Source organism: Strix aluco, chromosome 5 (assembly GCF_031877795.1).
Source record: "Strix aluco isolate bStrAlu1 chromosome 5, bStrAlu1.hap1, whole genome shotgun sequence".
In the NCBI taxonomy this organism is placed as follows: domain Eukaryota; kingdom Metazoa; phylum Chordata; class Aves; order Strigiformes; family Strigidae; genus Strix; species Strix aluco.
In genome coordinates this window covers 87,693,565-87,720,328 of record NC_133935.1, presented here as the reverse complement: position 1 = coordinate 87,720,328, position 26,764 = coordinate 87,693,565, and the positions used below count along the sequence as shown (strand labels likewise).

The 26,764-nt window shown below is 48.7% G+C and overlaps 3 protein-coding genes across 4 annotated transcripts; 1 reads left to right on the top strand and 2 right to left on the bottom strand.

The window, feature by feature from the left end:
• Window positions 1–1,026: 1,026 nt before the first annotated feature.
• On the top strand, window positions 1,027–2,126 carry LOC141924078 (uncharacterized; the record flags this gene model as incomplete). Its single annotated transcript, XM_074825926.1, has 2 exons — window positions 1,027–1,330; window positions 1,393–2,126. Coding segments are annotated over 2 exons (1,008 nt in total), but the record flags the coding sequence as incomplete, so codon positions are not given.
• A 110-nt stretch (window positions 2,127–2,236) lies between these two features.
• On the bottom strand, window positions 2,237–9,775 carry LOC141924077 (transmembrane protein 209-like). Its single transcript, XM_074825925.1, has 10 exons — window positions 9,634–9,775; window positions 8,145–8,284; window positions 7,970–8,028; window positions 7,088–7,219; window positions 5,878–6,116; window positions 5,290–5,514; window positions 5,065–5,179; window positions 4,876–4,973; window positions 3,213–3,286; window positions 2,237–2,734 (listed from the first exon to the last, which is right to left on the bottom strand). Exons 2-10 carry the CDS (start codon window positions 8,279–8,281, stop codon window positions 2,680–2,682), a joined length of 1,134 nt encoding a protein of 377 aa, XP_074682026.1. The 5' UTR covers window positions 8,282–8,284; window positions 9,634–9,775; the 3' UTR covers window positions 2,237–2,679.
• A 3,599-nt stretch (window positions 9,776–13,374) lies between these two features.
• On the bottom strand, window positions 13,375–26,690 carry LOC141924852 (transmembrane protein 209-like). 2 transcript variants are annotated; one of them, XM_074828124.1, is made up of 15 exons: window positions 26,533–26,690; window positions 25,044–25,183; window positions 24,869–24,927; window positions 23,986–24,117; window positions 22,768–23,006; window positions 22,200–22,404; window positions 21,414–21,589; window positions 20,661–20,732; window positions 19,606–19,702; window positions 18,827–18,952; window positions 18,283–18,380; window positions 16,242–16,356; window positions 16,053–16,150; window positions 14,382–14,455; window positions 13,375–13,903 (listed from the first exon to the last, which is right to left on the bottom strand). In XM_074828124.1, exons 2-15 carry the CDS (start codon window positions 25,178–25,180, stop codon window positions 13,849–13,851), a joined length of 1,683 nt encoding a protein of 560 aa, XP_074684225.1. In that variant the 5' UTR covers window positions 25,181–25,183; window positions 26,533–26,690; the 3' UTR covers window positions 13,375–13,848. The 2 variants fall into 2 exon arrangements, with proteins under 2 accessions (XP_074684225.1, XP_074684226.1); XM_074828125.1 differs by lacking the exon at window positions 26,533–26,690 and adding an exon at window positions 25,359–25,417.
• Between the last annotated feature and the right edge of the window lie 74 nt (window positions 26,691–26,764).

The window sequence follows — 26,764 nt, the reverse complement described above, 5'->3', positions numbered from 1 at the left end:
AAAATTAAAAACCCCAAAAATAAACCCCCCAAAACCCCCTAAATAAAACCCAAAAACCCCCACAAAAATCCCCAATCCCCAAATCCAAAATACTGCAAAAATCCCTCCAAAACACCAAAAAACAACTGAAAAACCCCAAAACACCAAAAAAACAAAAACCCCAAATCCCCCCCAAAACCAAAACACCCCAAAACCTGAAAACCCCCCAAACCCCAAAACCCCCCAAACCCCCCAAACCCCAACCCCAAAACCCCCCCCACCCCAAAACCCCCAAACCCCCCAAACCCCAACCCCAAAACCCCCCCCACCCCAAAACCCCCAAACCCCCCAAACCCCCCCAAACCCCCCAAACCCCCCACACCCAAACCCCAAACCCACCAAACCCACCAAACCCCAAAACCCCCCAAACCGCCCAAAAAAAACCGCAAAAAAACCCGCAAAAAAGACGCAAAAAAACCCGCAAAAAAGACGCAAAAAAACCCGCAAAAAAGACGCAAAAAAGACCCGCAAAAAAGACGCAAAAAACCCGCAAAGACGCAAAAAACCCGCAAAAAACGGAAAAAAAACCCCCCGCAAAAAATCCGCAAAACCGCAAAAATCCCTACAAAAAAATCTCCCAAACCCCTGTAAAAAAACCTCCCAAACTGCGGCAAAAAAACTGTAAAAACCTGCAAAAAACCTCCAAAAAACCTGAAAAACAACCCGCAAAAAAACCACGGAAAAAAACCTGCAAAAAACCCACAAAGCAACCTGCAAAAAAACCCGCAAAAAAATCCGCAAAAAAACCCTGCAAATAACTTCCCAGACATCGGCAAATAAACTGCAAAATCCTCCCAAACCTCGGCAAAAAACCTGCAAAAAACTGCAAAAAAACACCCGCAAAAAATGCCCGCAAAAACCCCCTGCAAAAAGCGCACAAAAATCCCGAGCAAAAACGCACAATAAAACCCCACGTAAAAAAACCCGCAAAAACCGCAAAAAAACGCGCAAAAAACCCGCAGAAAAACCTGCAAAAAAATCTGAAAAAAACCCCTGCAAAAAACCCTCCCAAAACTCGGCAAAATACCCGTAAAAAACCGCGCCAAAAAAAGCGCAAAAAAACGCGCCCAAAAAAAGCGCCCAAAACTGGGCCAAAAACCGCGCCAAAAAAAAAAACGCGCCAAAAAAAGCCTGCGCCAGAAAAAAAACCTGCGCCAGAAAAATAATCTGTGCCAGAAAAAAAAGGTGCAAAAAAAAAGGCGCAAAAATGTGCGCCAAAAAAGGGCGCAAAAAAGGCGCCAAAAAAACCCGCGCCAAAAAAGGCGCAAAAAACACCGTGCCAAAAAACACCGTGCCAAAAAAAAAAGGCACCAAAAAAAAAAGGCACCAAAAAAAAAAGGCACCAAAAAAAAGGCACCAAAAAAAAAAGGCACCAAAAAAAAAGGCACCAAAAAAAAAAGGCACCAAAAAAAAAGGCACCAAAAAAAAAGGCACCAAAAAAAAAGGCACCAAAAAAAAGGCACCAAAAAAAAAGGCACCAAAAAAAAAAGGCACCAAAAAAAAAAGGCACCAAAAAAAGGCACCAAAAAAAGGCACCAAAAAAAAGGCACGAAAAAAAAAGGCACCAAAATAGGCACCAAAAAAAGGCACCAAAAAAAAAGGCACCAAAAAAAGGCACCAAAAAAAAAGGCACCAAAAAAAAAGGCACCAAAAGGCACCAAAAAAAAGGCACCAAAAAAAAGCACAAAAAAAAGGCACCAAAAAAAAAGGCACCAAAAAAAAGGCACCAAAAAAAAAGGCACCAAAAAAAAAGGCACCAAAAAAAAGCACCAAAAAAAAGCACCAAAAAAAGGCACCAAAAAAAAAGGCACAAAAAACGCGCCAAAAAAGGCGCAAAAAAACACCGCGCCAAAAAAAGGCACAGAAAAAAGCGTCAAAAAAAAAGGCGCACAAAAAAACCGCGCCAAAAAAAAAAAGGTGCCAAAAAAAAAAGGTGCCAAAAAAAAAAAGGTGCCAAAAAAAAAAGGCGCAGGAAAACGGCGCAGAAAAACCCGCAAAAAAAACGCAAAAAAAAAACAAACCCCCCCAAACCACCCCAAAACCCAAACCACCCCTAAAAACCCCCCAACCCCCCCAACCCCCCCCAAACCCCCCAACCCCCCCCAACCCCCCCCAAACCCCCCAACCCCCCCCAACCCCCCCCCCAACCCCCCCCAACCCCCCCTTACCCCCCCCCCAGTCCCAAGGGTTCCCATCGGCCCTCGGTCCCCTCTGGCGCCGGCGGCTCCTGCCCTCGCCCAGATCCCTGGGCCCTTCCTCGCAGCTGCGCACACCCTCGGCAGGGCCCGGCCAGCCCCCGGAGGCAGGGGGGGGTTAGTCCCGGCATCAGTTCAACTCGGTTCTGCGGGGACCCAGAACAGAACAGAAACGGCAAAAGGCTTTGAAACAGGAGCCCTTGGGGCGAGGAGCCGGGAAGAGAAAACCCGCCGGGGGTTTGGACGCGGGGTCGTCCCGGCAGCAAAACATTTTAAATAATATCGTCCCCAAACCTGCCCGGGGAATGCCCAATGCTTCCCCTTCCGCCCACAAAATCCAACTGAAGTGGTCCATTTTCGTAGTCAGTCCGTGTCAATCCACAACGGAACGATGCTGCTCGGTTCCTCTCGCCATCGTTCCTCGGAGCCGCGGCCTGCGGGGATGTTACTCTCCAAAAATCCACAGGACGTTGACACCGGATAAACCCAGATTGACACGCCTGCAGAAATGAACAGGGTCGGAGTGAACGGCACGGAAATTTAGGCGTCTCTTTCAAATACTACATGAAAAACTATCCTTCGTGCACCACCAAAAACCCAAAAAACCCACCGAAACCACCAAAACCACAAAAACCCACCAAAACTACAGACAACCCACCAAAACCACAAAAACCCCACCAAACCCCCCCACCCGCCAAGCACCTGTTTCAAACATTCAATGAAAAACTCCCCAGGGGGCACTTTACCGCGCAGCATCGGGCTTTGCCGTGACTCCAGCGCGGCTCTTTGAGGCCGAAGCGGAATCTGGACGTCGCTGGTCGCTCCCACCCGTTCACATTTCTCCAATTTTACAAAAAAGCCGCGACCGTTGCAGACGCGAAGGTGGTTTTAGCCCCGTTCCCGTCCCCCCGCTGGAGCGGTTCCAGCTCGACGAGGAGCCTCGCGGCAGGATGTTCCCCTCACCCCGGCACTACTCACCCCAGCATCCCCGACTCCTTGGTCTTGATGATGTACAGGAACATGAGCAAGGTGTGGAACAGGTTGTTTCTGCCCTGAAGCCACAGAGAGAGAAAAAAAACTTTGAAGTCAAGTCCCCGAGGAGAAATCCCAGCGGGATTTTCAGGCGGAGGAAGCGGCCGTTGAGAAAGCCACCGCAAAACGGCCTCACGGGGGGGCTGGCGGCGTTTTTGCCTTCATCCTCGGCTTTTTTCAGCGAGAGAAATGCCAGGAAAAAGACCAAACGTGGGTTTTGGCTGGGTTATCATCTCTAAATACTTGACGTGCTGGAGGTTTTTGGAAAGCAGAGCAGGGATCGATCGAAAATTAAAATTCACTGGAGAATTTTGCTAGTTTGAGAGCGGAAGCTGCGCTGGGGCTGTGCGTGTGGTGGGGTTTTGGGGGTTTTGGTGTCCTTGGGTTTTTGGGTTTTTTGTATTTTTGAGGCTTCAGTGGTTTGGTTTTTTCGGGGTTTTTTGGTGGGGTTGGGCGGGTTTTGGTGGTTTGGGGGGTTTTGGGAGTTTTTAGGGGTTTTGGGGGCTTTGGTTTTCTTTGGGGTTTTGGGGGGTTTTGAGTTTTGTTTTTTGGGGGGTGGGTGGGGGTTTTCGGGATATTTTGGCGGTTTTGGGTATTTTTGGATGATGGGGTTTTGGGGGGTTTTGGTGATTGTTTGGGGGACATAAAAAGGCCTGAACCTTAGGCCTCAAACCAAAGCCTGACCCACAGGCCTCGCACCAGAGTTGACTTCTGAGTGAACCTCCCGACCAGCACCCTATCCGCATGAAATACGACCAGATTTCCTCTGAAAACTAGATAAAGAATATCTCTTTTTGGACCCTAAGCCAGCTGTTTCCTACAAGACAGGAACTCCTCGGATGCGCCCCGGATCCTGGCCAGATCCGGGATGCGCCCGAGTGAAGCCGATCTACCGGATGTTTCCACGCCCCTTTTTTTTTTATTTTAATAGGATTTGTTTGTTAAACTGTATAAAAGCAGGACCCTCAAACAAAACTGAGCCCGGGAAGAAGGGAGGGGTGAGGGGAGGTGTTTTGTAATGCTTCTCTCTGTCCCAGTCTGCCTGTTAAGTGTTGGGTTTGTGAGTGTTTGAATCAAAGCGATGTTCTTGTTCTCCTTCCCCTAACGAGTCTGGGGTTTTGCCTGTTTTAACGGGTGAGGAAACCCCTCCCTGTCCTCATCTCAATTCCTGAGCCTTTTTGTTTAAATTTTCCTCCTTCCCAGCGCTGAGGGGGAAGGAGCGAGTGAAGGGCTGCGTGGGGCTTAGTTACCCTCCGGGCCTAAACCAGGACAGAAGCTTCCCCCCAGGATTCTTAGGGACAAGCCCCGGGTGACAACACACATCAAGGATTACGTGATGTGGTATTTTAAAATAAGTTGTTAGAAAACAAACAAGAGGAAGCTACTGCCTAGGTACGTATGGACCTTAAACAGATACTAAATCTACTATTTAGGAGCAGACTAAGTACAACATCATGGTCAAAGGCCAAGCTAAGGTTTACTGCCTGCACTGAGCCAGCCTAAGTGTCAACAGTCAATAAATGTGGCTAAATTGAGAAAAAAAAAAGCCCCAAATCAGACCCCAATCAGATTTCCTGACAGCCGGAGGACACCGCTACCACCACCGTACCTTGGGCAGGTTGTAGACGCGGCGCCGGTAGATCAGCTCGTGGTGGGGCGGATTGATGCTGCTCTGGTAGATGCAAAATACGTTTTCATTCGAAGTGTCTGCAAGTGAAAAGTTCCAAAGGTGTCGGGGATTTCAAGGGTGCTGACGTGATCCCAGAGGCCAAGGGCAGCTCAATGTGAGCGCCGGTACCTGGTTTATCCGGTGTCTGAATGAAGTGTTGGGAAGTGAAGGTTTTGCCGTCGGGATATTTGGGGTGAGGCGGCAGCCTGGAGTCGAGGTAAGTGCAGAACACGTGCATGAGGATCTGGAAAAATTAAAACAAATCTCCCTTGGAATCCTTTGCGACTTGTCTCATCCATAAAAGCCAATCTCCGATAAACCCAACCCCTTCTCCTGACCAAGCTTTTCCGATCAAATCAGTTTGGTTTTTTTACCTAGTTGAACTCTCTGCTGCTTCTGTTCTTCGTTCCGAAGGAAGGTGTGCAGTGCCTTGAGGTCTGTCATATAATCTTCTTCGCCCGTAGGAGAATGACACAGACCGGGGGAAGAGCAGTAACGAGACCTTAAGCTGCTGCTTTCCACTGGCCCAATGCCAGTGGGGGACGGTGACCCGCTAGGAGAGCAGCTGCAGCTGGAAACCTTGGGCAAATTAAAAAAAAACGCTTGTATCATATAAAGAAGACAGAATTCCACCTTGATTTGTAAATGACATGAATATAAAAGACTCTTGTTTGGGGTTTGGGTTGGGTTCTTTTGGTCTCCTTTGCGCTGACAGTTTGATTTCTTGTTTTTGCTTTGTTCTGAAACAAACCAGCTGCTCCAACCCGATGAGGTGACACGAGGGAAAAAGGACAGATCCCGATAGGACAAACTGAGATCTGCTTTGCCAAAGGAGCAAAGACACACACAGACAACTCTCCGCTGGCTGCTGCTCCCCTTCAGCGGCACAGGGCACAAAGCACAGACCCAAACCGTACCCTCGGGAGCTGGCCTGGTCCTTACCTGACTGGAGCTGCTGCCTGGGGAATAGGTTCCAGCACTGCCGTAAGCAGCGCTGGTGCTTGACAGAGCCCGTCGTTGAGGGCTGTACCCTGGGGTACAACCGGTAGTAAACTTTGGACTGGCGCTTGGGGAGCGGGACGGGCTGGAACTCAGCACACTCTGGCCCTGGATCGGAGGAGAAGGTGTCAGAGACGGGGCTTTCTTTGCCGCCAGCTCACGCGCTGGAGTTGTTTGTACCGCTGCAAGGAGGAAAAACAGAATTAGCATTGTGGATGCAGCAGCCCCAAACTCTCCTCCCCCCTTCAAACGCAGACACAACGCTATCTTAAGGCAATTTAAAAAAGATGCTAGAAGGGACGCTAGAAAAACCAGTGTCCCTACAGAACTCCGCAGTCAAGCCACTGACAGAAAAAAAGAGAAGACTGAGACACAGGACCACAACTCAGCACGAATCCTGCAGCTTCAGATTTCAGTTCAGTGTTACCAGGCACCTTGAGTAACCCAGGGGGGGTCTCTATTTCATCAGCTCGTCCACCTGCCTACTCTGGGCATCTTTAGGCATTGAATGTCTTAATTTATCTCTGCAAATAAACACAGGAGATGCTTGAACCTTGTTGTTGCAGCATTATAACCACCTGCTGCCCATTTCCTAGGGGCAGACCAGCAGAGTGCAATACTACCGTGCTAGCATTTTGCTTTTGGTCTATTTACCTTGTCAGGCTCTTTTCAGAACTTTGCTTGGATCTTCAAAAGCTTTCTGAGTGTCCGCTCTCTAGGCTCATTTTCTGACGAAGGTCTGTCTGTCCCTCTCATTTGGTTCTCGTTACCCAGCGTGACAGCAGTAGGACATCAAAATAAAATATAAACCTGCGCTCTCTGCCTTGCTCCTAGTTCCATGGATAAGTCACAAATTCCTTGTCACACCTCACAGTGTTCAAGTCCCTCTCTGCCCTTCAGCAGCCGCTCTCATCCTGCCCTTGTTCACCGTCTCTGTGTTTGTTTCCCCACCAGTTCTCCCCACAAACACTCATCAAATTATCACTTGACATTGTGAATTTTAATAGGCTGCAGGAAATTCAGTTCACCGCTCCTGTCAGATGAGGCCATTCAGAACTCACTCCACTAAAGAATCCCACCGCTGAGAGAGACACCATCTTGAAACAAAAAAGAAGAATTAAAAAAGATTGCCGGAGATGTTTATTGCACCCACCTGCATTCTGCAACCCCAGCAGGGTCTGCTGGCGAGGACTCATGACCAAGCTGGTCGGTGCCACCGTGTATTTGAAGTACATCCAGAAATCAAATAAGGCATTCAGGCTGAACAGAGATGCAAGTGCAAGTTCTAGAAGAAACAGAGAAGTTTTTACTGTAGCTTGAGCGTGGGGAATAACAAAAGTGGGTTGTTTGCAAACATGGGCATATGCCTATTACAAACAGGTCATTATTAGTGCTGTCAAGAAGTACCAGTTTGGGCAATATCTAAGATTTCTTCACCTTTTTATGTAAGAACCTTCGGAGATAATTTTCCTTTCTATATTGAGATTAATTTATACTGCTACAATTGAATTTCTAAAGACAGACAGTCATTTTCCAAATCTACTACAATTAAGTTTCACAGTCTTTCTCAAAAACCATCCTCTGTCAAATCATCTGTCACTCATCTCAGGATTTTTCTCCTCCTCTTGCTTCATCCTCTAATCACGTTTGATGCAGCTGGCTTAGAGTCTGCTCCTCCGAAACAAACTTTAATTCTTGTGAAATGCCATCCACGCCCACGGTACAACACGGCAGTAAAATCTGCCGTGTCCCCCAAAGCCTTACTCCACACATTAAACAGATTTAATGCACCAAATAAGTTCTCCATACCTAAGAAAGCTGTTAACACTCCTTACCTGTCACTAAAATGGAAGAAATTCCAAGTTTCAAGGGAGATGGCAGAAAGCAAACCAAAGTTTTGGTTTAAATTTAAAAAAAAACAATTTAAAAAAAAAAAAAAGAGCTGGTTTAAAGACCACCTCTCCAGCAATAAAACTGAACAAGTGAATAAAAGAAGAGAACCCTGAAAACTAATTTAAATGCTGCAGCAACTCACCAATATACCAGAGTGGCCAGTAGGTGATGTTGTAATAGGAGCTTATGAGTTTTCCAGACCTGAGAAGAAAACAAAGAAGTTATCCTTTTGCAACTATTCAGTCCCAGGAAACATTCAGGCAGATACAAAGGAGGAGGCTTTGCTTGTTTGACTCAGATGTAACAAATTCACGCACATTTCAGTATAGATCATGCCTGCGATAGACACATTAAGGAGCCCCCAGGCCAAGACCACTTTCCGGGCTTCCATCTCCTTCCTCATCTTGACGGCCCTGTCGATGACGGAACTTGCTGGACTCTGCTCTGCTGCCATGATCTGCAACAACAAACACAGAGAAATGACAGAATTTGACAACTTTTGTACAGTAAGACCCTCAGTCAGCACATGATTAAAGAAAAAACAGCAGTAGTCTAAAACAGACTATGTAAATGGACTTTTCCTTTAGCCAGAGTCATGTTTAGCATATTTAAAAAAAACAGATTCTTTTTACCAGGAAAAATAGGTCATATTTCTTCAATGAACTCTACTGTCAGCACTGTCACCTCATCACCTGACTTTTTCTTCTAGTCCCATCACCAAAATATGCGACTCTTCCTTCCTGCCACTCACTGAAAAACTTGTCACATCATTCTGCACTAGATGGGAACATAAAGAATTTGCTTTCTGGGACAAATACTGCACCTTTACATTACTGCCTTCTTACTGGTACAACGATTCAACGGTGAAATAGTGAGTGAACATCAGGATTACCGGGAGAATTCTACAAGAGCACATTGCCTGGTAGTTTTTTTGACAGGTTTTTCACACGCTTTCAGCCCCAAGACTTCCCTTCCCACACTGACAAATGGAGCAGCCCTGAGCAGAGATCCTCTCCCCAACCCTCACACTCCCAACCTCTCTCCCTGAACCACGTCCTCCTGCAGAAGCAGAAGCTGCACTGTTAGGACACTGAAATCAAAGGGACATTTGGTCCCTTTCTACTCGCTGAGGGGGGCTGGCTGTGGGGTGTTCACCTCCAGACTGAACTACGTCCTGCCCCGTCCCCTGCCCTCTTCTGCTAAGGCACAGGCATGAGGGGAGGCCTCACCCTGACACCCCAGCAGGCGCTGACCCCAGGGCCACACAGGGAGGTCCCACACACCTCCCCTTGCCCCAAACCCCCCAGCTTCCCCCCACGCCATCCCCTCTGCCACACACAGCCCCAGCTTCCCACACCCTCGGCACCCCCCCCCCCCCAGCCCTGTCACACACAGACAAGTGTCACAGCTTCCCCTGCCACGCACAGGGACCCTCGGGGCTCCCCCTGCACAGACCCCACTGTCACACGCAGGCAGCCTCCACAGCTGCCCCCAGACACCACCCCCCCACACCACCCCGGGGGGGTCTCCACAGCTGCCCCCACTGTCAGAGAAGCTGCCTCACGGCTCCCCGCAACCACACCTCACCGTTACACACCGGCAGCCCCACAGCTCACACCGCCCTCACACAGAAGAGGCCCGACATGTCCCCCCCCATCCCGGCCCCTGTCACACAGAGGTGGCCCCGCACCCCCCCCAGTCCTGACCCACCACACAGAGGCGGCCCCAAATCTCCCCCCTCAGACCCCCCCGACCCTGTGCAGGCCCCAGGCGCCAGGCGGTGCCGGCGCGGGGCAGCCACAGTACCTGCCGCAGAGCTCGGGCTCCGGAGAGGTGAGGAGACACCCCCTTCCCCTCAGGCAGCGCAGGGGGTCCCCTTTTTCCAGTCGAGACGGAGGCGGCGGGTGCCGGCAGAGCGCGATCCCCACACCCCTCAGAGCCGCCGGCCGCCCCGGCTGCGCCTGCGCGAGTGTCGCCGGGGCGACCCGGGCTGCGTAACACGGGGGGACGCGGAGCCTGTTGCCGTGGAGACGGGGAGGGGGGCGGGACCGCGGGGAACGCTCGCGCCGCGGCCATTGGGCGGGGGCGGCCTTTTGGCGGGAAGAGGCGCGTGAGGCGGGCGCCGGGGCCGCCACGTTGGCCGCGCTGTGGAGAGGGTGAAGATGGCGGGGAAGGGGTGAGCGGCTGGCTGGCTGTGCTGGGCGCCCTTGCCGTGGTGCAGAGCCACACGTTGCCGTGCTTTTGCTGAGGTATCTTTATAGCTAAATGTGCTGGTTTTGGCTAAGGGGAGAGTTAAGTTTTCTTCACAGTAGCTAGTACGAGCTCTGTTTTGGATTTGTGCTGGAAACAGTGTGGATAACGCAGGGATGTTTCAGTTATCACTGAGCAGCTCTTACACAGAGCCGAGGCCTTTTCTGCTCCTCACCCCACCCCACCAGCGAGTGGCTGGGGGTGCACAAGGAGTTGGGAGGGGGTGATACGGAAAATCCGGTCGAGGAAGAACTCTCTAAGACTCAGAATCAGAGTATTAGAAAGCAGGCATTGTTTATTACAGCGCTGGGTGCACGGGGGATTGCTCCTCCACAAGCGTGCACCCCTTGGAGCGAAAAGCGGCTCCTTTCTATAGTGTAAAGCGTTTACCTATTCATTATAATTCCGAGAATAGGGAGAGATATTACAATCAGTTTTGAGAAATCACTGACGTAAATGCCGCCCCAAGTCCCTCTCCGTTGCGCCTGCGCGGTGGCTCCTGGTGGTCTTGGGCGGGGGTCTGCAGGATGAAGATTGAAGATGCCTCCTCTGCCTCTCGTGACTTTTCACCTAGTTAGCATTTCTATAGTCATGACAACTTAGCCTTCGTTGAGTCCCCATTCCTTATCTTGGGACTCAGTAGTTGCAGCTCCTTCCTTATCTCCAGAGCCCCTCCTGCTGAGAGCCCACCCTTTTATTGCGTTATCCTGCCTGACCAGTGTCTCTCTTAGTTGTCTTGCATCCATTTTGTTAAGGTTCCTCACTTCGGGGGCACAGCCGGGACAGCTGACCCCAACTGACCCAAGGGATGTCCCAGCCCATACGGCGTCATGCTCAGCCTGTAGAACTGGGGGAAAAAGAAGGAAAGGGGGGGACGTTCAGAGTGATGGCGTTTGTCTTCCCAAGTTGCCGTTACGCGTGATGGAGCCCTGATGTCCTGGAGGTGGCTGAGCGCCCGCCTGCCCATGGGAAGTGGGGAATGAATTCCTCCTGACCTGCCACGTTAACGGGTGAAGCATCGCTACAAGTCTTCTCTCACGTGGGGTACGCAACAGATTTCAGATTTCTGCAAAATATTACAGAATTAAACTGCACTCATGCCACTCCATCTGCATTTTTCCCCTCTATCCATTAGAGCAAAGAAAAACGAGACAAGGTGAAAGGTTTTCCTTGCATTAGAAATTGTTGGGTTAAGGCAGACGTTTGGCTTTTTAAAAAGAATACAACAAGAGAAGCATCTCAAGGAGATCCCCACCTGCCAGGCTGCTCCTGTAGTTATCTGACAGACATTTCAGAGGAGTCTAAGAGCCCGGCCTAAGGCTAAGATGCGCAATTGCATTTTTGGGATCGACGCAACGTCCAATCCCCAGGGAACCCCACTGACTGCAACGGGATTATCTGTGGAAATGACGCAAACCGGATTTTACCATGTTCCTCAAAAGACTGACAGGCTACTCCCTCCAGAAAACCTCTGCTGAAAGGCAACCCGCTTTAAGCTGTCGTATCAAGACGGCTGCGAAAACTTACAGAGGAGTCGGTGGGCAAGTCAGTGTACCACTTGCGGCCTTTGAATTCCCCTCCTCTGTTCTGGGGGGTACACAGTGTATTGGGGTACCCAGGGAGCAGGGTACACGGTACATTGGGGTACACGGTACATTGGGGTACACGGTGTGTCGGGGTACACGGTGTATTGGTGTATGTACCCCGTACATTGAGGTACACAGGGTGTGTGGTTTATGGGGGTGCCTGGGGACCAGGCGCAGGGTATTATCGGGGTGCAGAGTTATGGGGGTGCGCAGGGACCTGGGCCCCGGGGCTGCTTCTAGAGAAACACCCAGGTTTAGGTCCAAAAAAAGAGAATTTCTGCCCATCAAGAGCCTTTTGCAGGCGAGTAACGGGGTACAGCTGGGGAGGGGGGAGGCAGGGGGTCAAGCCCAGCTAAACCCGGTTCTTCCAAGTCCCCCCTTGGTACGGCGATGGATTTAGGGGTGGTGAACCCCAAGAAAAACCCAAAGGAGCGTTTGCTAAAACAAACTCCTTTAATACAGGGAAAGCCCGGCGGCTTCCGGGGGAGACAAGAATCACCAATAACGGTCGGTTCACACCAATAACCAGCAGCTCCCCCGGCCCCACAGAGATAAAATACAGTACAAAAAATACATTTTCTCATCCCAAAACACGTGGGGTTCCCCGCCCCCGCTGGAGTTCTCACAGCTTTTATGTACAAATGGGGGGGTTTTGGCAGTTTACGACTCAGAGACCTTCAGCATGGGGGGGGCTTATGGATTTTTATTCCCCTTAATATTTTTTTTTTTTAAAATCATACAATTCTAAAGCCTTCATTTGCCAGCATTTACGAGAGATTCTTCTCTCCCATATAGAAAACATAAAAATTGTTTGGCAAATATTGAACAATTCTTCTCTGAAACAAACCCAAGTAGGTTTTTTTGCCCCAAAAAGCCTGCGGGTTTATGGAGCCCGGGCTCCTGCCGAGGTGCTGCAGCTGCGTGTCAGTCCGTGAGGCTCCCAAATCAGAGGTTATGAGCCAAAAAGCCAGTGAAAAGATCACTGGAAAGGTAAAGGAAGGGCAGAGCTGTGGTTGTACTGGAGGCATGGGCCAGGGCAGAGCTCGCAAGGCTGCCAGAGGTGGATGGTGGGCTTACTTTGAACAAAAAATTTTAAAAAATTTAAAAACCCCCCAAAAAGAAAAAAACTTAAAAAACACCAAAAAACCCCAAAAATAAACCCAAAAAATCCCCAAAATAAAACCCAAAAAACCCCACAAAAATCCCCAATCCCCCAAACCTCCAAATCCAAAAAAGCACAAAAATCCCTCCAAAGCACCAAAAAACACCCGAAAAACCCCAAAACACCAAAAAAACAAAAAACCCAAATCCCCCCAAAACCAAAACACCCCAAAACCTGAAAACCCCCCAAAACCCTACAAACCGCCAAAAAACCCCGACAAAAACCCGCAAAAAAGACGCAAAAAAAAGCCGCAGAAAAAGGGCGCAAAAAACCCACCGCGCCAAAGAAAAGGCGCAAAAAAAGGTCAAAAAAAAAGGGAGCAAAAAAAAAAACCATGCCAAAAAAAGGCGCCAAGAAACACCGCGCCATAAAAAGGCACAAAAAAAGGGCGCAAAAAAACCGCAAAACAACCCAACCCCCTCCAAACGACCCCAAATCCCAAACCACCCCTAAAAACCCCCCAACACCCCCTTAAACACCCCCCAACCCCCCCCCAAATCCCCCCCTTAACCCCCCAACCCCCCCTTAAACCCGCACCTTACCCCCCCAACCCCCCCCCCAGTCCCAAGGGTTCCCATCGGCCCTCGGTCCCCTCTGGCGCCGGCGGCTCCTGCCCTCGCCCAGATCCCTGGGCCCTTCCTCGCAGCTGCGCACACCCTCGGCAGGGCCCGGCCAGCCCCCGGAGGCAGGGGGGGGTTAGTCCCGGCATCAGTTCAACTCGGTTCTGCGGGGACCCAGAACGGAACAGAAACGGCAAAAGGCTTTGAAACAGGAGCCCTTGGGGCGAGGAGCCGGGAAGAGAAAACCCGCCGGGGGTTTGGACGCGGGGTCGTCCCGGCAGCAAAACATTTTAAATAATATCGTCCCCAAACCTGCCCGGGGAATGCCCAATGCTTCCCCTTCCGCCCACAAAATCCAACTGAAGTGGTCCATTTTCGTAGTCAGTCCGTGTCAATCCACAACGGAACGATGCTGCTCGGTTCCTCTCGCCATCGTTCCTCGGAGCCGCGGCCTGCGGGGATGTTACTCTCCAAAAATCCACAGGACGTTGACACCGGATAAACCCAGATTGACACGCCTGCAGAAATGAACAGGGTCGGAGTGAACGGCACGGAAATTTAGGCGTCTCTTTCAAATACTACATGAAAAACTATCCTTCGTGCACCACCAAAAACCCAAAAAACCCACCGAAACCACCAAAACCACAAAAACCCACCAAAACTACAGACAACCCACCAAAACCACAAAAACCCCACCAAACCCCCCCACCCGCCAAGCACCTGTTTCAAACATTCAATGAAAAACTCCCCAGGGGGCACTTTACCGCGCAGCATCGGGCTTTGCCGTGACTCCAGCGCGGCTCTTTGAGGCCGAAGCGGAATCTGGACGTCGCTGGTCGCTCCCACCCGTTCACATTTCTCCAATTTTACAAAAAAGCCGCGACCGTTGCAGACGCGAAGGTGGTTTTAGCCCCGTTCCCGTCCCCCCGCTGGAGCGGTTCCAGCTCGACGAGGAGCCTCGCGGCAGGATGTTCCCCTCACCCCGGCACTACTCACCCCAGCATCCCCGACTCCTTGGTCTTGATGATGTACAGGAACATGAGCAAGGTGTGGAACAGGTTGTTTCTGCCCTGAAGCCACAGAGAGAGAAAAAAAACTTTGAAGTCAAGTCCCCGAGGAGAAATCCCAGCGGGATTTTCAGGCGGAGGAAGCGGCCGTTGAGAAAGCCACTGCAAAATGGCCTCACGGGGGGGCTGGCGGCGTTTTTGCCTTCATCCTCGGCTTTTTTCAGCGAGAGAAATGCCAGGAAAAAGACCAAACGTGGGTTTTGGCTGGGTTATCATCTCTAAATACTTGACGTGCTGGAGGTTTTTGGAAAGCAGAGCAGGGATCGATCGAAAATTAAAATTCACTGGAGAATTTTGCTAGTTTGAGAGCGGAAGCTGCGCTGGGGCTGTGCGTGTGGTGGGGTTTTGGGGGTTTTGGTGTCCTTGGGTTTTTGGGTTTTTTGTATTTTTGAGGCTTCAGTGGTTTGGTTTTTTCGGGGTTTTTTGGTGGGGTTGGGCGGGTTTTGGTGGTTTGGGGGGTTTTGGGAGTTTTTAGGGGTTTTGGGGGCTTTGGTTTTCTTTTGGGTTTTGGGGTTTTGGGGGGTTTTGAGTTTTGTTTTTTGGGGGGTGGGTGGGGGTTTTCGGGATATTTTGGCGGTTTTGGGTATTTTTGGATGATGGGGTTTTGGGGGGTTTTGGTGATTGTTTGGGGGACATAAAAAGGCCTGAACCTTAGGCCTCAAACCAAAGCCTGACCCACAGGCCTCGCACCAGAGTTGACTTCTGAGTGAACCTCCCGACCAGCACCCTATCCGCATGAAATACGACCAGATTTCCTCTGAAAACTAGATAAAGAATATCTCTTTTTGGACCCTAAGCCAGCTGTTTCCTACAAGACAGGAACTCCTCGGATGCGCCCCGGATCCTGGCCAGATCCGGGATGCGCCCGAGTGAAGCCGATCTACCGGATGTTTCCACGCCCCTTTTTTTTTATTTTAATAGGATTTGTTTGTTAAACTGTATAAAAGCAGGACCCTCAAACAAAACTGAGCCCGGGAAGAAGGGAGGGGTGAGGGGAGGTGTTTTGTAATGCTTCTCTCTGTCCCAGTCTGCCTGTTAAGTGTTGGGTTTGTGAGTGTTTGAATCAAAGCGATGTTCTTGTTCTCCTTCCCCTAACGAGTCTGGGGTTTTGCCTGTTTTAACGGGTGAGGAAACCCCTCCCTGTCCTCATCTCAATTCCTGAGCCTTTTTGTTTAAATTTTCCTCCTTCCCAGCGCTGAGGGGGAAGGAGCGAGTGAAGGGCTGCGTGGGGCTTAGTTACCCTCCGGGCCTAAACCAGGACAGAAGCTTCCCCCCAGGATTCTTAGGGACAAGCCCCGGGTGACAACACACATCAAGGATTACGTGATGTGGTATTTTAAAATAAGTTGTTAGAAAACAAACAAGAGGAAGCTACTGCCTAGGTACGTATGGACCTTAAACAGATACTAAATCTACTATTTAGGAGCAGACTAAGTACAACATCATGGTCAAAGGCCAAGCTAAGGTTTACTGCCTGCACTGAGCCAGCCTAGGTGTCAACAGTCAATAAATGTGGCTAAATTGAGAAAAAAAAAAAGCCCCAAATCAGACCCCAATCAGATTTCCTGACAGCCGGAGGACACCGCTACCACCACCGTACCTTGGGCAGGTTGTAGACGTGGCGCTGGTAGATCAGCTCGTAGTGGGGCGGATTGATGCTGCTCTGGTAGATGCAAAATACGTTTTCATTCGAAGTGTCTGCAAGTGAAAAGTTCCAAAGGTGTCGGGGATTTCAAGGGTGCTGACGTGATCCCAGAGGCCAAGGGCAGCTCAATGTGAGCGCCGGTACCTGGTTTATCCGGTGTCTGAATGAAGTGTTGGGAAGTGAAGGTTTTGCCGTCGGGATATTTGGGGTGAGGCGGCAGCCTGGAGTCGAGGTAAGTGCAGAACACGTGCATGACGATCTGGAAAAATTAAAACAATTCTCACTTTAGTGTCCTTAAAAATACAGCAGCTTTCTTGCCATAATCTCAGGTGTTAGTTAGTTTTTGTAATTGCAACGTTGACTCAACCCCTGTGTGTTCAGGAGCCTGAGGCAGTTTAACGCTTAAAGCGGAGATTTCAACGGGCCCAGCACGCCACGGCCGTGAAGGCCGATTTGTTTTTTCCAGTAAGTGAAACAGCATCAGTCACAACACTAAGAACTGATGCTGCGCGTCAGGAGCTCGGTTCCCCCACGAGCAACTCTATCGCGGCATCCTGCAGAATTTGGCAGAGTCATAGATTTAGCAGATTTAGGCCATGAACTCCAAGCAAATTGTTTTAGCCACGGGTTCTGTGCTAGCTGTGAGGATTCGGCTCAGAAGGGCAGATGAAACCAAATTACAGCAAATCTCTTCCCTCACAAAAGGCCAAACAAAAATCACTGGAAAAACCTGAGCTGGCCACGAGTCTTACTGAGAATGCCAAAATTTGGAAATAAAATCCTAAAACAAGTATCCAGAAAACCACACTGCAGCCTGCTATTGGTGGTTTAACCCTTCCCGGGGAGTTCTCAACATTTTATGTGAGCAACATCACCCAATTATCTGTAATCTGATAATTTCTGTGTTTGTTCTATATAACGGGATCTGTTTCACATAAAAAACAAGAGTTTCTCTGGGCTAAATGGCCAAAGTCTAAAGAAATCTGGGAGATGCACCTTGGATAGTACAGCTTTGTATTACCTGCAGTGTGATCAACAAAAATGCAAAATTGTATTTTTTTTTTTATTCTTACAGTAATTGTTTTGAGTAATTTAATGTCAGAACTTCATGGCAAGTGTTTCTTTTACTCTCTTAGATCAGAACTTCTTTCCCAGAATTCCTGGAAGTTTCATTGCAGGGTGCCCTCCTCTGTCTCATGATCTTTAAACACTTTTGAGCTGCTCACCCCGCTGTGGATCAAGACACAGAGTTCCTCCGTGGCCAGTCACTATCAAATATTTAATCATCTTCAGAAATAGAAAATCAAATCCTATTTCAAGATGGATTTTGTACAACTTCAGCTTCCAAGCAACTGACTCTTGTTATATCTTTGTCAGCAAAGCTGTGAAGCTCTGACATTCAGATCTCCTGGGTTTTATTCTCCCAAGTAACTGAAAATCTCTTGATAGTGGGGAAAAAATAAATAAATCACCCTAACTTGACTTTCAGATACAGAGTTCAACTGAAGACTCACACTGTAAAGCTTCTTTTTTCCATGAATTCAATTTCCATTCATTTCCCTGAATTGTTCTGTGGTCTTCCTTTTAATACTTTTTATCACCTCAGTTGAATTTTCAAGTCATTGTTTACACTGAGGTGCTGTTCCTCCTGACCTGCCACGTTAACGAGCGAAGCATCGCTACAAGCCTTCTGTCATGTGGGATATGCAACAGATCTCAGATTTCTACAAAATATTACAGAATTAAACTGCACTCATGCCACTCCATCTGCATTTTTCCCCTCTATCCATTAGAGCAAAGAAAAACGAGACAAGGTGAAAGGTTTTCCTTGCATTAGAAATTGTTGGGTTAAGGCAGACGTTTGGCTTTTTAAAAAGAATACAACAAGAGAAGCATCTCAAGGAGATCCCCACCTGCCAGGCTGCTCCTGTAGTTATCTGACAGACATTTCAGAGGAGTCTAAGAGCCCGGCCTAAGGCTAAGATGCGCAATTGCATTTTTGGGATCGACGCAACGTCCAATCCCCAGGGAACCCCACTGACTGCAACGGGATTATCTGTGGAAATGACGCAAACCGGATTTTACCATGTTCCTCAAAAGACTGACAGGCTACTCCCTCCAGAAAACCTCTGCTGAAAGGCAACCCGCTTTAAGCTGTCGTATCAAGACGGCTGCGAAAACTTACAGAGGAGTCGGTGGGCAAGTCAGTGTACCACTTGCGGCCTTTGAATTCCCCTCCTCTGTTCCATCGGAATGAACTCATGCATCCTCCCTGAGAAAGCTCTGCAAGCAACAAGATTTATGCAGTTACTGGGGGTTGAAAGTGCATGAAAGCAGAATTCTGTGCTAGTTTCAAGGGCTTCATACATGTTTCCGGTGTAGAAAATAGGAAAAGTTCAGCTAATGAAATGCTTGTAAAGATGGTAATAGAGGGAGGTAAATTTACAGGATAATTTCTATTTTTAGTTAATGAAGAGATTAACTGGAGCACTTTGCACCCTGAGCATGCAGGAGGGAAATGAGAAATAAAGCTTTTAAAAAACATTCCCAAAGTTACATCCAAATCTCACATCTTTCCATCGCTATAAAAAATTGTGAAGAAACATCTCTGCTGCTGCTCTCATCCCCACCGTGACTCTTCAAACACGTCCGCTGAAGGAACATCTGACACCACCAACACTTGACTGGTCACGGGAGAGTTTTAAAGTCAGTCCGGTGACACCACGTACCTTTGATCCTCTCAACCAAATACTCCTGGTTTGGGGTAAGATCCAGATACTGCACGAGAGCGTTGAGGGTTGGAATGAGTGGAGCTTTAACGAGCGCTGCCTGCTTCAGACTGCTGATGCTGGCTTCTGCAAGAGAGGAAGAGCCAGCGCAGGTCAGCCCCGAGCACCACAGGACCCCCAAGCACCTCCCATGCCATGCGTCGCTACAAAGAGCTCCCCTTTCTGGTGCATCACTTAAAGTCCTAGAAACACTGACCATCTGACACTACCCCAAACACTCATTTCAATTCCAATGAAGTAGCAGATGTCGCCTTTACATCACAGAATAGAAAAGCTACAAGGAACCAACATCGACTTTGAAGAGCAGAGGGAGAGTAACAAAGTGGGGACAAGAGTGGCACTGACCAGTTTTTCTAGAGGCATCGCAAGAGCTGCGGCTCTTGAGGAGACGCAGCAAAGAGCCCCCGAAAGGTGGGTGTAATTTAAATGCAGCCTATCAAATCCACTTCTCGATTAAGGACATATGGATTTGAAGCAAGAAGAGAAGCAGTTCTTTCAGAATTGTATAGTGACAGAAAAAACAGAACTGGAATTTATCAGAATTTTAAAAACCAGTTTTTTAAGGAAGCATTTGGAAACAGCCGTAGTAGTGGAGACAGTGAGACTTTGTAGGGAGACACTGCGAATTTACAGCACACTAAATGGGGCTGGGGTGGGGGGGTAAGAAGGGGTGGGGATGAAAGGGGGGTGAAGACAGGGGCTCCAAAGCCTCATCCTACCTCCGATCTGCAACTCCGGACACCCCATTCTTCGCAGCTGAGTGCTCACAGACTCAATCTCCTGGACAAGTGGCACTAGAATAGTCTCATTAATCCACTAGGAAAGAAAAAGGTGAAAATTCAAGAGGTCAGAAGCAAGAACAATGTTTAAAAAACCCCAACCTTTAGCTTCCATCCTACTAATCATCACCGTTACAATCACAAAGAAGCTTAACAACAGAAATACTGAAGCCAACCAAGGAGAAAAGTAATTAAATTAGAATATCAAGTTAGGCGGAGTTTAAATGACTCTAATACTTTCTAAAAGACCAGAAAATTCAATATAAAATTGGACTAAAAGATGTAAAAGACCTAAAAGGTCTAAAAGACTAGAGGTCTAAAAGACCAGAAAATCCAAATAAAGGAGTCAGGAAAACAAATCTCTAGAAAGTATCAGATAAAGCTTTTCTTTCTAAAGCTTTTCTGAACAATGAGGAAAGGGGTGTTATAAAGTACAGCCCTCCAACCATAAAGGGAATTTATACTTTGATGAGGCCACTCCCCCTCACAATTGTTTGAGGAAATCAAGAAGCTGATAAACACTATTTTGTGTGGGATTTGTATGCGACAGCAGTTGGGAACTGAAGCGTGCTGGCCCTGGGTTTAGGAACAGATGCTCAGGAATCTGGCATGGATCTCATACTCATCTTTGCTTTTCACCAATCTTACTAAAAGCCAAAAAACCACACAAAACACACAAGCAAAATTATATACCTGATAGATGCTATGACTGATGGGACAATTCAAAGCTAGATTTACTAATTATTTTGCCGTTGTGCGCAATTAAGTTTCCCCTGCTCTAGCAATTCCTATTTCTAAGATCAAGGTTTTTCATTTTGCTTTTATTATGCTGCTCAGGACAGTCAGAAAAAACCCAACCTTTGGGTTGGAATTTTCCACACTTTGAGCCCAGGAGAGTGAGTTAGAAATACTGCAGAAATATCAATTTGGGTTACAGCAAGGAAAACCAGACCTCGCCATAGAGACGGGACGTCTTGTCCTAAGACGGGACTTACGTTTCTGAACTTTGCGGTCCAGGAATCCATGTGATCAAGGAGCTGGCGGTTCATCGTCACCCGTGCCCAAACCTATGGAAAGGTTTATTAAGCACATGTAGGAACTTAAGAGAACACCAAGAGTTTTTAGGGTCTGTGACAATTTCTGATACGAACTACATCATTCAAATAGCATTTTTCCCTTATACATCTGCTGGCTGTATCATGTGACTTCTACAGCAGCTTCACATACAACGCTCTCACTCTCCAGTCACGCTACAATCATCCTGCATGAGTCCAAATTCAGTTTGAAGCTCTCTGCTCTATTAGGACAAAATTGCTCTGAACTGTAGGAAGTTTCATTAGGTTAACGTAGGAAATAATCGATCAAATTTAATTGAAGCCATGTGAATTGTATTCCTTGGCATCAGGCTTCTTTCAGACGCAAGCGTATAGGCTTTATGCTTTATATCCTCCAGCTGTTCCACTGGGTTAAATACAGATCCGTTTCAACTCCATTTTTAGATCAGAAATGTATTTTATCCAGTGTAAGCCTTGCTCTCCAAGGGAGAAATACTTTTCCCACTACAGTTCAGAGTTTGAAACGGCCATTTACAGTGACAAGGAGCCTTGCAAGCTGTATGAAGACAGCTCAGTGCTAGAGGATTTCTCTCTCCCACATTTTTGATGCAGCTCAAATCCAAACCTTTGCACAAAGCTGTGTACTTTACAGCCCCGGTTCTCTCTCCTGACCACTTTTGCTGTGGAATTTACCTCTTCTGCAGCCTGTTTCGAGCTCAGATCAGCTTCATCCTTGTGTGCTGATGGTGCCTGGGACCTGCAAGCCAGCTGATACTGGAACTTTCTCAGCATCTGTGCGCAGTCGGCTATGGAACGGCTGTAGTTCCAGAAAGTTGGGCTGGTGGAAGGGGAGCTGGAATCCGAACTTCCTGAAACAATTCGTTCATTAAACAGTCACTTACAATTATTGCCAGGAAGTTCTCGAAGCAACAGCACAGGCACAGTAGGTCAGTATGTGAAAGCTTTGACAAGAGACACAAACTGCCATGAACACTGAGGTCAGTCTGCAGAAACACCGATTTCACCCCGATTGTCCCAATCCAGGACAAAAACTGCCTGCAGGTAATTCACCCCCCATATCTGAAATGCCTCCTCCACAAGATATCCCTCTCATCACACGGCGACAGAGCCCGGCAGCTTATCACGGGCCACTACAGCCAACAAATGCCACAGAGACAATCTATCAGCACACGTTCCCATCCGATCCCCAGGAAAACTTTGGAGGAAAACTTTCTGAAGATCCTAAGCCACAGAGACAGCTAGAAATCACGCCCTAATCACTCAGGAGAGGACTAAACTAGTCAGCAGCCACTTTTACCAAGGTCACAGGCGATTACCATAAACGAGTTAGGTCTATTTACTAGTAAGATGACGCCGGAATCCTCTGCGAATTTTTTCATCTGTAAAAGCCAATCTCCGATAAACCCAACCCCTTCTCCTGACCAAGCTTTTCCGATCAAATCAGTTTGGTTTTTTTACCTAGTTGAACTCTCTGCTGCTTCTGTTCTTCGTTCCGAAGGAAGGTGTGCAGTGCCTTGAGGTCTGTCATATAATCTTCTTCGCCCGTAGGAGAATTATACAGAACAGGGGAAGAGCGGTAACGAGACCTTAAGCTGCTGCTTTCCACTGGCCCAACACTAGTAGGGTACGGTGACCCGCTAGGAGAGCAGCTGCAGCTGGAAACCTTGGGCAAATTAAAAAAAACCGCTTGTATCATATAAAGAAGACAGAATTCCACCTTGATTTGTAAATGACATGAATACAAAAGACTCTTGTTTGGGGTTTGGGTTGGGTTTTTTTGGTCTCCTTTGCGCTGACAGTTTGATTTCTTGTTTTTGCTTTGTTCTGAAACAAACCAGCTGCTCCAACCCAATGAGGTGACACGAGGGAAAAAGGACAGATCCTGATAGGACAAACTGAGATCTGCTTTGCCAAAGGAGCAAAGACACACACAGACAACTCTCCGCTGGCTGCTGCTCCCCTTCAGCGGCACAGGGCACAAAGCACAGACCCAAACCGTACCCTCGGGAGCTGGCCTGGTCCTTACCTTACTGTAGCTGCTGCCTGGGGAATAGGTTCCAGCACTGCCGTAAGCAGCGCTGGTGCTTGACAGAGCCTGTAGTTGAGGGCTGTACCCTGGGATACAACCGGTAGTAAACTTTGGACTGGCGCTTGGGGAGCGGGACGGGCTGTAACTCAGCACACTCTGGCCCTGGATCGGAGGAGAAGGTGTCAGAGACGGGGCTTTCTTTGCCGCCAGCTCACGCGGTGGAGTTGTTTGTACCGCTGCAAGGAGGAAAAACAGAATTAGCATTGTGGATGCAGCAGCCCCAAACTCTCCTCCCCCCTTCAAACGCAGACACAACGCTATCTTAAGGCAATTTAAAAAAGATGCTAGAAGGGACGCTAGAAAAACCAGTGTCCCTACAGAACTCCGCAGTCAAGCCACTGACAGAAAAAAAGAGAAGACTGAGACACAGGACCACAACTCAGCACGAATCCTGCAGCTTCAGATTTCAGTTCAGTGTTACCAGGCACCTTGAGTAACCCAGGGGGGGGTCTCTATTTCATCAGCTCGTCCACCTGCCTACTCTGGGCATCTTTAGGCATTGAATGTCTTAATTTATCTCTGCAAATAAACACAGGAGATGCTTGAACCTTGTTGTTGCAGCATTATAACCACCTGCTGCCCATTTCCTAGGGGCAGACCAGCAGAGTGCAATACTACCGTGCTAGCATTTTGCTTTTGGTCTATTTACCTTGTCAGGCTCTTTTCAGAACTTTGCTTGGATCTTCAAAAGTTTTCTGAGTGTCCGCTCTCTAGGCTCATTTTCTGACTTCACACGAAGGTCTGTCTGCCCCTCTCATTTGGTTCTCGTTACCCAGCGTGACAGCAGTAGGACATCAAAATAAAATATAAACCTGCGCTCTCTGCCTTGCTCCTAGTTCCATGGATAAGTCACAAATTCCTTGTCACACCTCCCAGTGTTCAAGTCTCTCTCTGCCCTTCAGCAGCCGCTCTCATCCTGCCCTTGTTCACCGTCTCTGTGTTTGTTTCCCCACCAGTTCTCCCCACAAACACTCATCAAATTATCACTTGACATTGTGAATTTTAATAGGCTGCAGGAAATTCAGTTCACCGCTCCTGTCAGATGAGGCCATTCAGAACTCACTCCACTAAAGAATCCCACCGCTGAGAGAGACACCATCTTGAAACAAAAAAGAAGAATTAAAAAAGATTGCCGGAGATGTTTATTGCACCCACCTGCATTCTGCAACCCCAGCAGGGTCTGCTGGCGAGGACTCATGACCAAGCTGGTCGGTGCCACCGTGTATTTGAAGTACATCCAGAAATCAAATAAGGCATTCAGGCTGAACAGAGATGCAAGTGCAAGTTCTAGAAGAAACAGAGAAGTTTTTACTGTAGCTTGAGCGTGGGGAATAACAAAAGTGGGTTGTTTGCAAACATGGGCATATGCCTATTACAAACAGGTCATTATTAGTGCTGTCAAGAAGTACCAGTTTGGGCAATATCTAAGATTTCTTCACCTTTTTATGTAAGAACCTTCGGAGATAATTTTCCTTTCTATATTGAGAGTAATTTATACTGCTACAATTGAATTTCTAAAGACAGACAGTCATTTTCCAAATCTACTACAATTAAGTTTCACAGTCTTTCTCAAAAACCATCCTCTGTCAAATCATCTGTCACTCATCTCAGGATTTTTCTCCTCCTCTTGCTTCATCCTCTAATCACGTTTGATGCAGCTGGCTTAGAGTCTGCTCCTCCGAAACAAACTTTAATTCTTGTGAAATGCCATCCACGCCCACGGTACGACACGGCAGTAAAATCTGCCGTGTCCCCCAAAGCCTTACTCCACACATTAAACAGATTTAATGCACCAAATAAGTTCTCCATACCTAAGAAAGCTGTTAACACTCCTTACCTGTCACTAAAATGGAAGAAATTCCAAGTTTCAAGGGAGATGGCAGAAAGCAAACCAAAGTTTTGGTTTAAATTTAAAAAAAAACAATTTAAAAAAAAAAAAAAAGAGCTGGTTTAAAGACCACCTCTCCAGCAATAAAACTGAACAAGTGAATAAAAGAAGAGAACCCTGAAAACTAATTTAAATGCTGCAGCAACTCACCAATATACCAGAGTGGCCAGTAGGTGATGTTGTAATAGGAGCTTATGAGTTTTCCAGACCTGAGAAGAAAACAAAGAAGTTATCCTTTTGCAACTATTCAGTCCCAGGAAACATTCAGGCAGATACAAAGGAGGAGGCTTTGCTTGTTTGACTCAGATGTAACAAATTCACGCACATTTCAGTATAGATCATGCCTGCGATAGACACATTAAGGAGCCCCCAGGCCAAGACCACTTTCCGGGCTTCCATCTCCTTCCTCATCTTGACGGCCCTGTCGATGACGGAACTTGCTGGACTCTGCTCTGCTGCCATGATCTGCAACAACAAACACAGAGAAATGACAGAATTTGACAACTTTTGTACAGTAAGACCCTCAGTCAGCACATGATTAAAGAAAAAACAGCAGTAGTCTAAAACAGACTATGTAAATGGACTTTTCCTTTAGCCAGAGTCATGTTTAGCATATTTAAAAAAACCAGATTCTTTTTACCAGGAAAAATAGGTCATATTTCTTCAATGAACTCTACTGTCAGCACTGTCACCTCATCACCTGACTTTTTCTTCTAGTCCCATCACCAAAATATGCGACTCTTCCTTCCTGCCACTCACTGAAAAACTTGTCACATCATTCTGCACTAGATGGGAACATAAAGAATTTGCTTTCTGGGACAAATACTGCACCTTTACATTACTGCCTTCTTACTGGTACAACGATTCAACGGTGAAATAGTGAGTGAACATCAGGATTACCGGGAGAATTCTACAAGAGCACATTGCCTGGTAGTTTTTTTGACAGGTTTTTCACACGCTTTCAGCCCCAAGACTTCCCTTCCCACACTGACAAATGGAGCAGCCCTGAGCAGAGATCCTCTCCCCGACCCTCACACTCCCAACCTCTCTCCCTGAACCACGTCCTCCTGCAGAAGCAGAAGCTGCACTGTTAGGACACTGAAATCAAAGGGACATTTGGTCCCTTTCTACTCGCTGAGGGGGGCTGGCTGTGGGGTGTTCACCTCCAGACTGAACTACGTCCTGCCCCGTCCCCTGCCCTCTTCTGCTAAGGCACAGGCATGAGGGGAGGCCTCACCCTGACACCCCAGCAGGCGCTGACCCCAGGGCCACACAGGGAGGTCCCACACACCTCCCCTTGCCCCAAACCCCCCAGCTTCCCCCCACGCCATCCCCTCTGCCACACACAGCCCCAGCTTCCCACACCCTCGGCACCCCCCCCCCCCCAGCCCTGTCACACACAGACAAGTGTCACAGCTTCCCCTGCCACGCACAGGGACCCTCGGGGCTCCCCCTGCACAGACCCCACTGTCACACGCAGGCAGCCTCCACAGCTGCCCCCAGACACCACCCCCCCACACCACCCCGGGGGGGTCTCCACAGCTGCCCCCACTGTCAGAGAAGCTGCCTCACGGCTCCCCGCAACCACACCTCACCGTTACACACCGGCAGCCCCACAGCTCACACCGCCCTCACACAGAAGAGGCCCGACATGTCCCTCCCCATCCCGGCCCCTGTCACACAGAGGTGGCCCCGCACCCCCCCCAGTCCTGACCCACCACACAGAGGCGGCCCCAAATCTCCCCCCTCAGACCCCCCCGACCCTGTGCAGGCCCCAGGCGCCAGGCGGTGCCGGCGCGGGGCAGCCACAGTACCTGCCGCAGAGCTCGGGCTCCGGAGAGGTGAGGAGACACCCCCTTCCCCTCAGGCAGCGCAGGGGGTCCCCTTTTTCCAGTCGAGACGGAGGCGGCGGGTGCCGGCAGAGCGCGATCCCCACACCCCTCAGAGCCGCCGGCCGCCCCGGCTGCGCCTGCGCGAATGTCGCCGCGGCATCCCGGCTGCGCAGCACAGAGGAGGCGCGGCCTGTTGCCGTGAAGACCGGGACGG

Excerpts from the sequence above, each read along its gene's own strand:
- LOC141924077 (XM_074825925.1), bottom strand. The coding sequence starts at position 8,281 with ATGGCAGCAGAGCAGAGTCCAGCAAGTTCCGTCATCGACAGGGCCGTC. Across the intron at positions 5,515-5,877 it reads CAGGCAGCAGCTCCAGTCAG|GTTTCCAGCTGCAGCTGCTC; the intron begins GTAAGGACCAGG and ends AATTTGCCCAAG. Across the intron at positions 3,287-4,875 it reads GCGTCTACAACCTGCCCAAG|GGCAGAAACAACCTGTTCCA; the intron begins GTACGGTGGTGG and ends CTGTGGCTTCAG.
- LOC141924852 (XM_074828124.1), bottom strand. The coding sequence starts at position 25,180 with ATGGCAGCAGAGCAGAGTCCAGCAAGTTCCGTCATCGACAGGGCCGTC. Across the intron at positions 18,953-19,605 it reads TCCGGAGTTGCAGATCGGAG|AAGCCAGCATCAGCAGTCTG; the intron begins GTAGGATGAGGC and ends CCTCTCTTGCAG. Across the intron at positions 14,456-16,052 it reads ACGTCTACAACCTGCCCAAG|GGCAGAAACAACCTGTTCCA; the intron begins GTACGGTGGTGG and ends CTGTGGCTTCAG.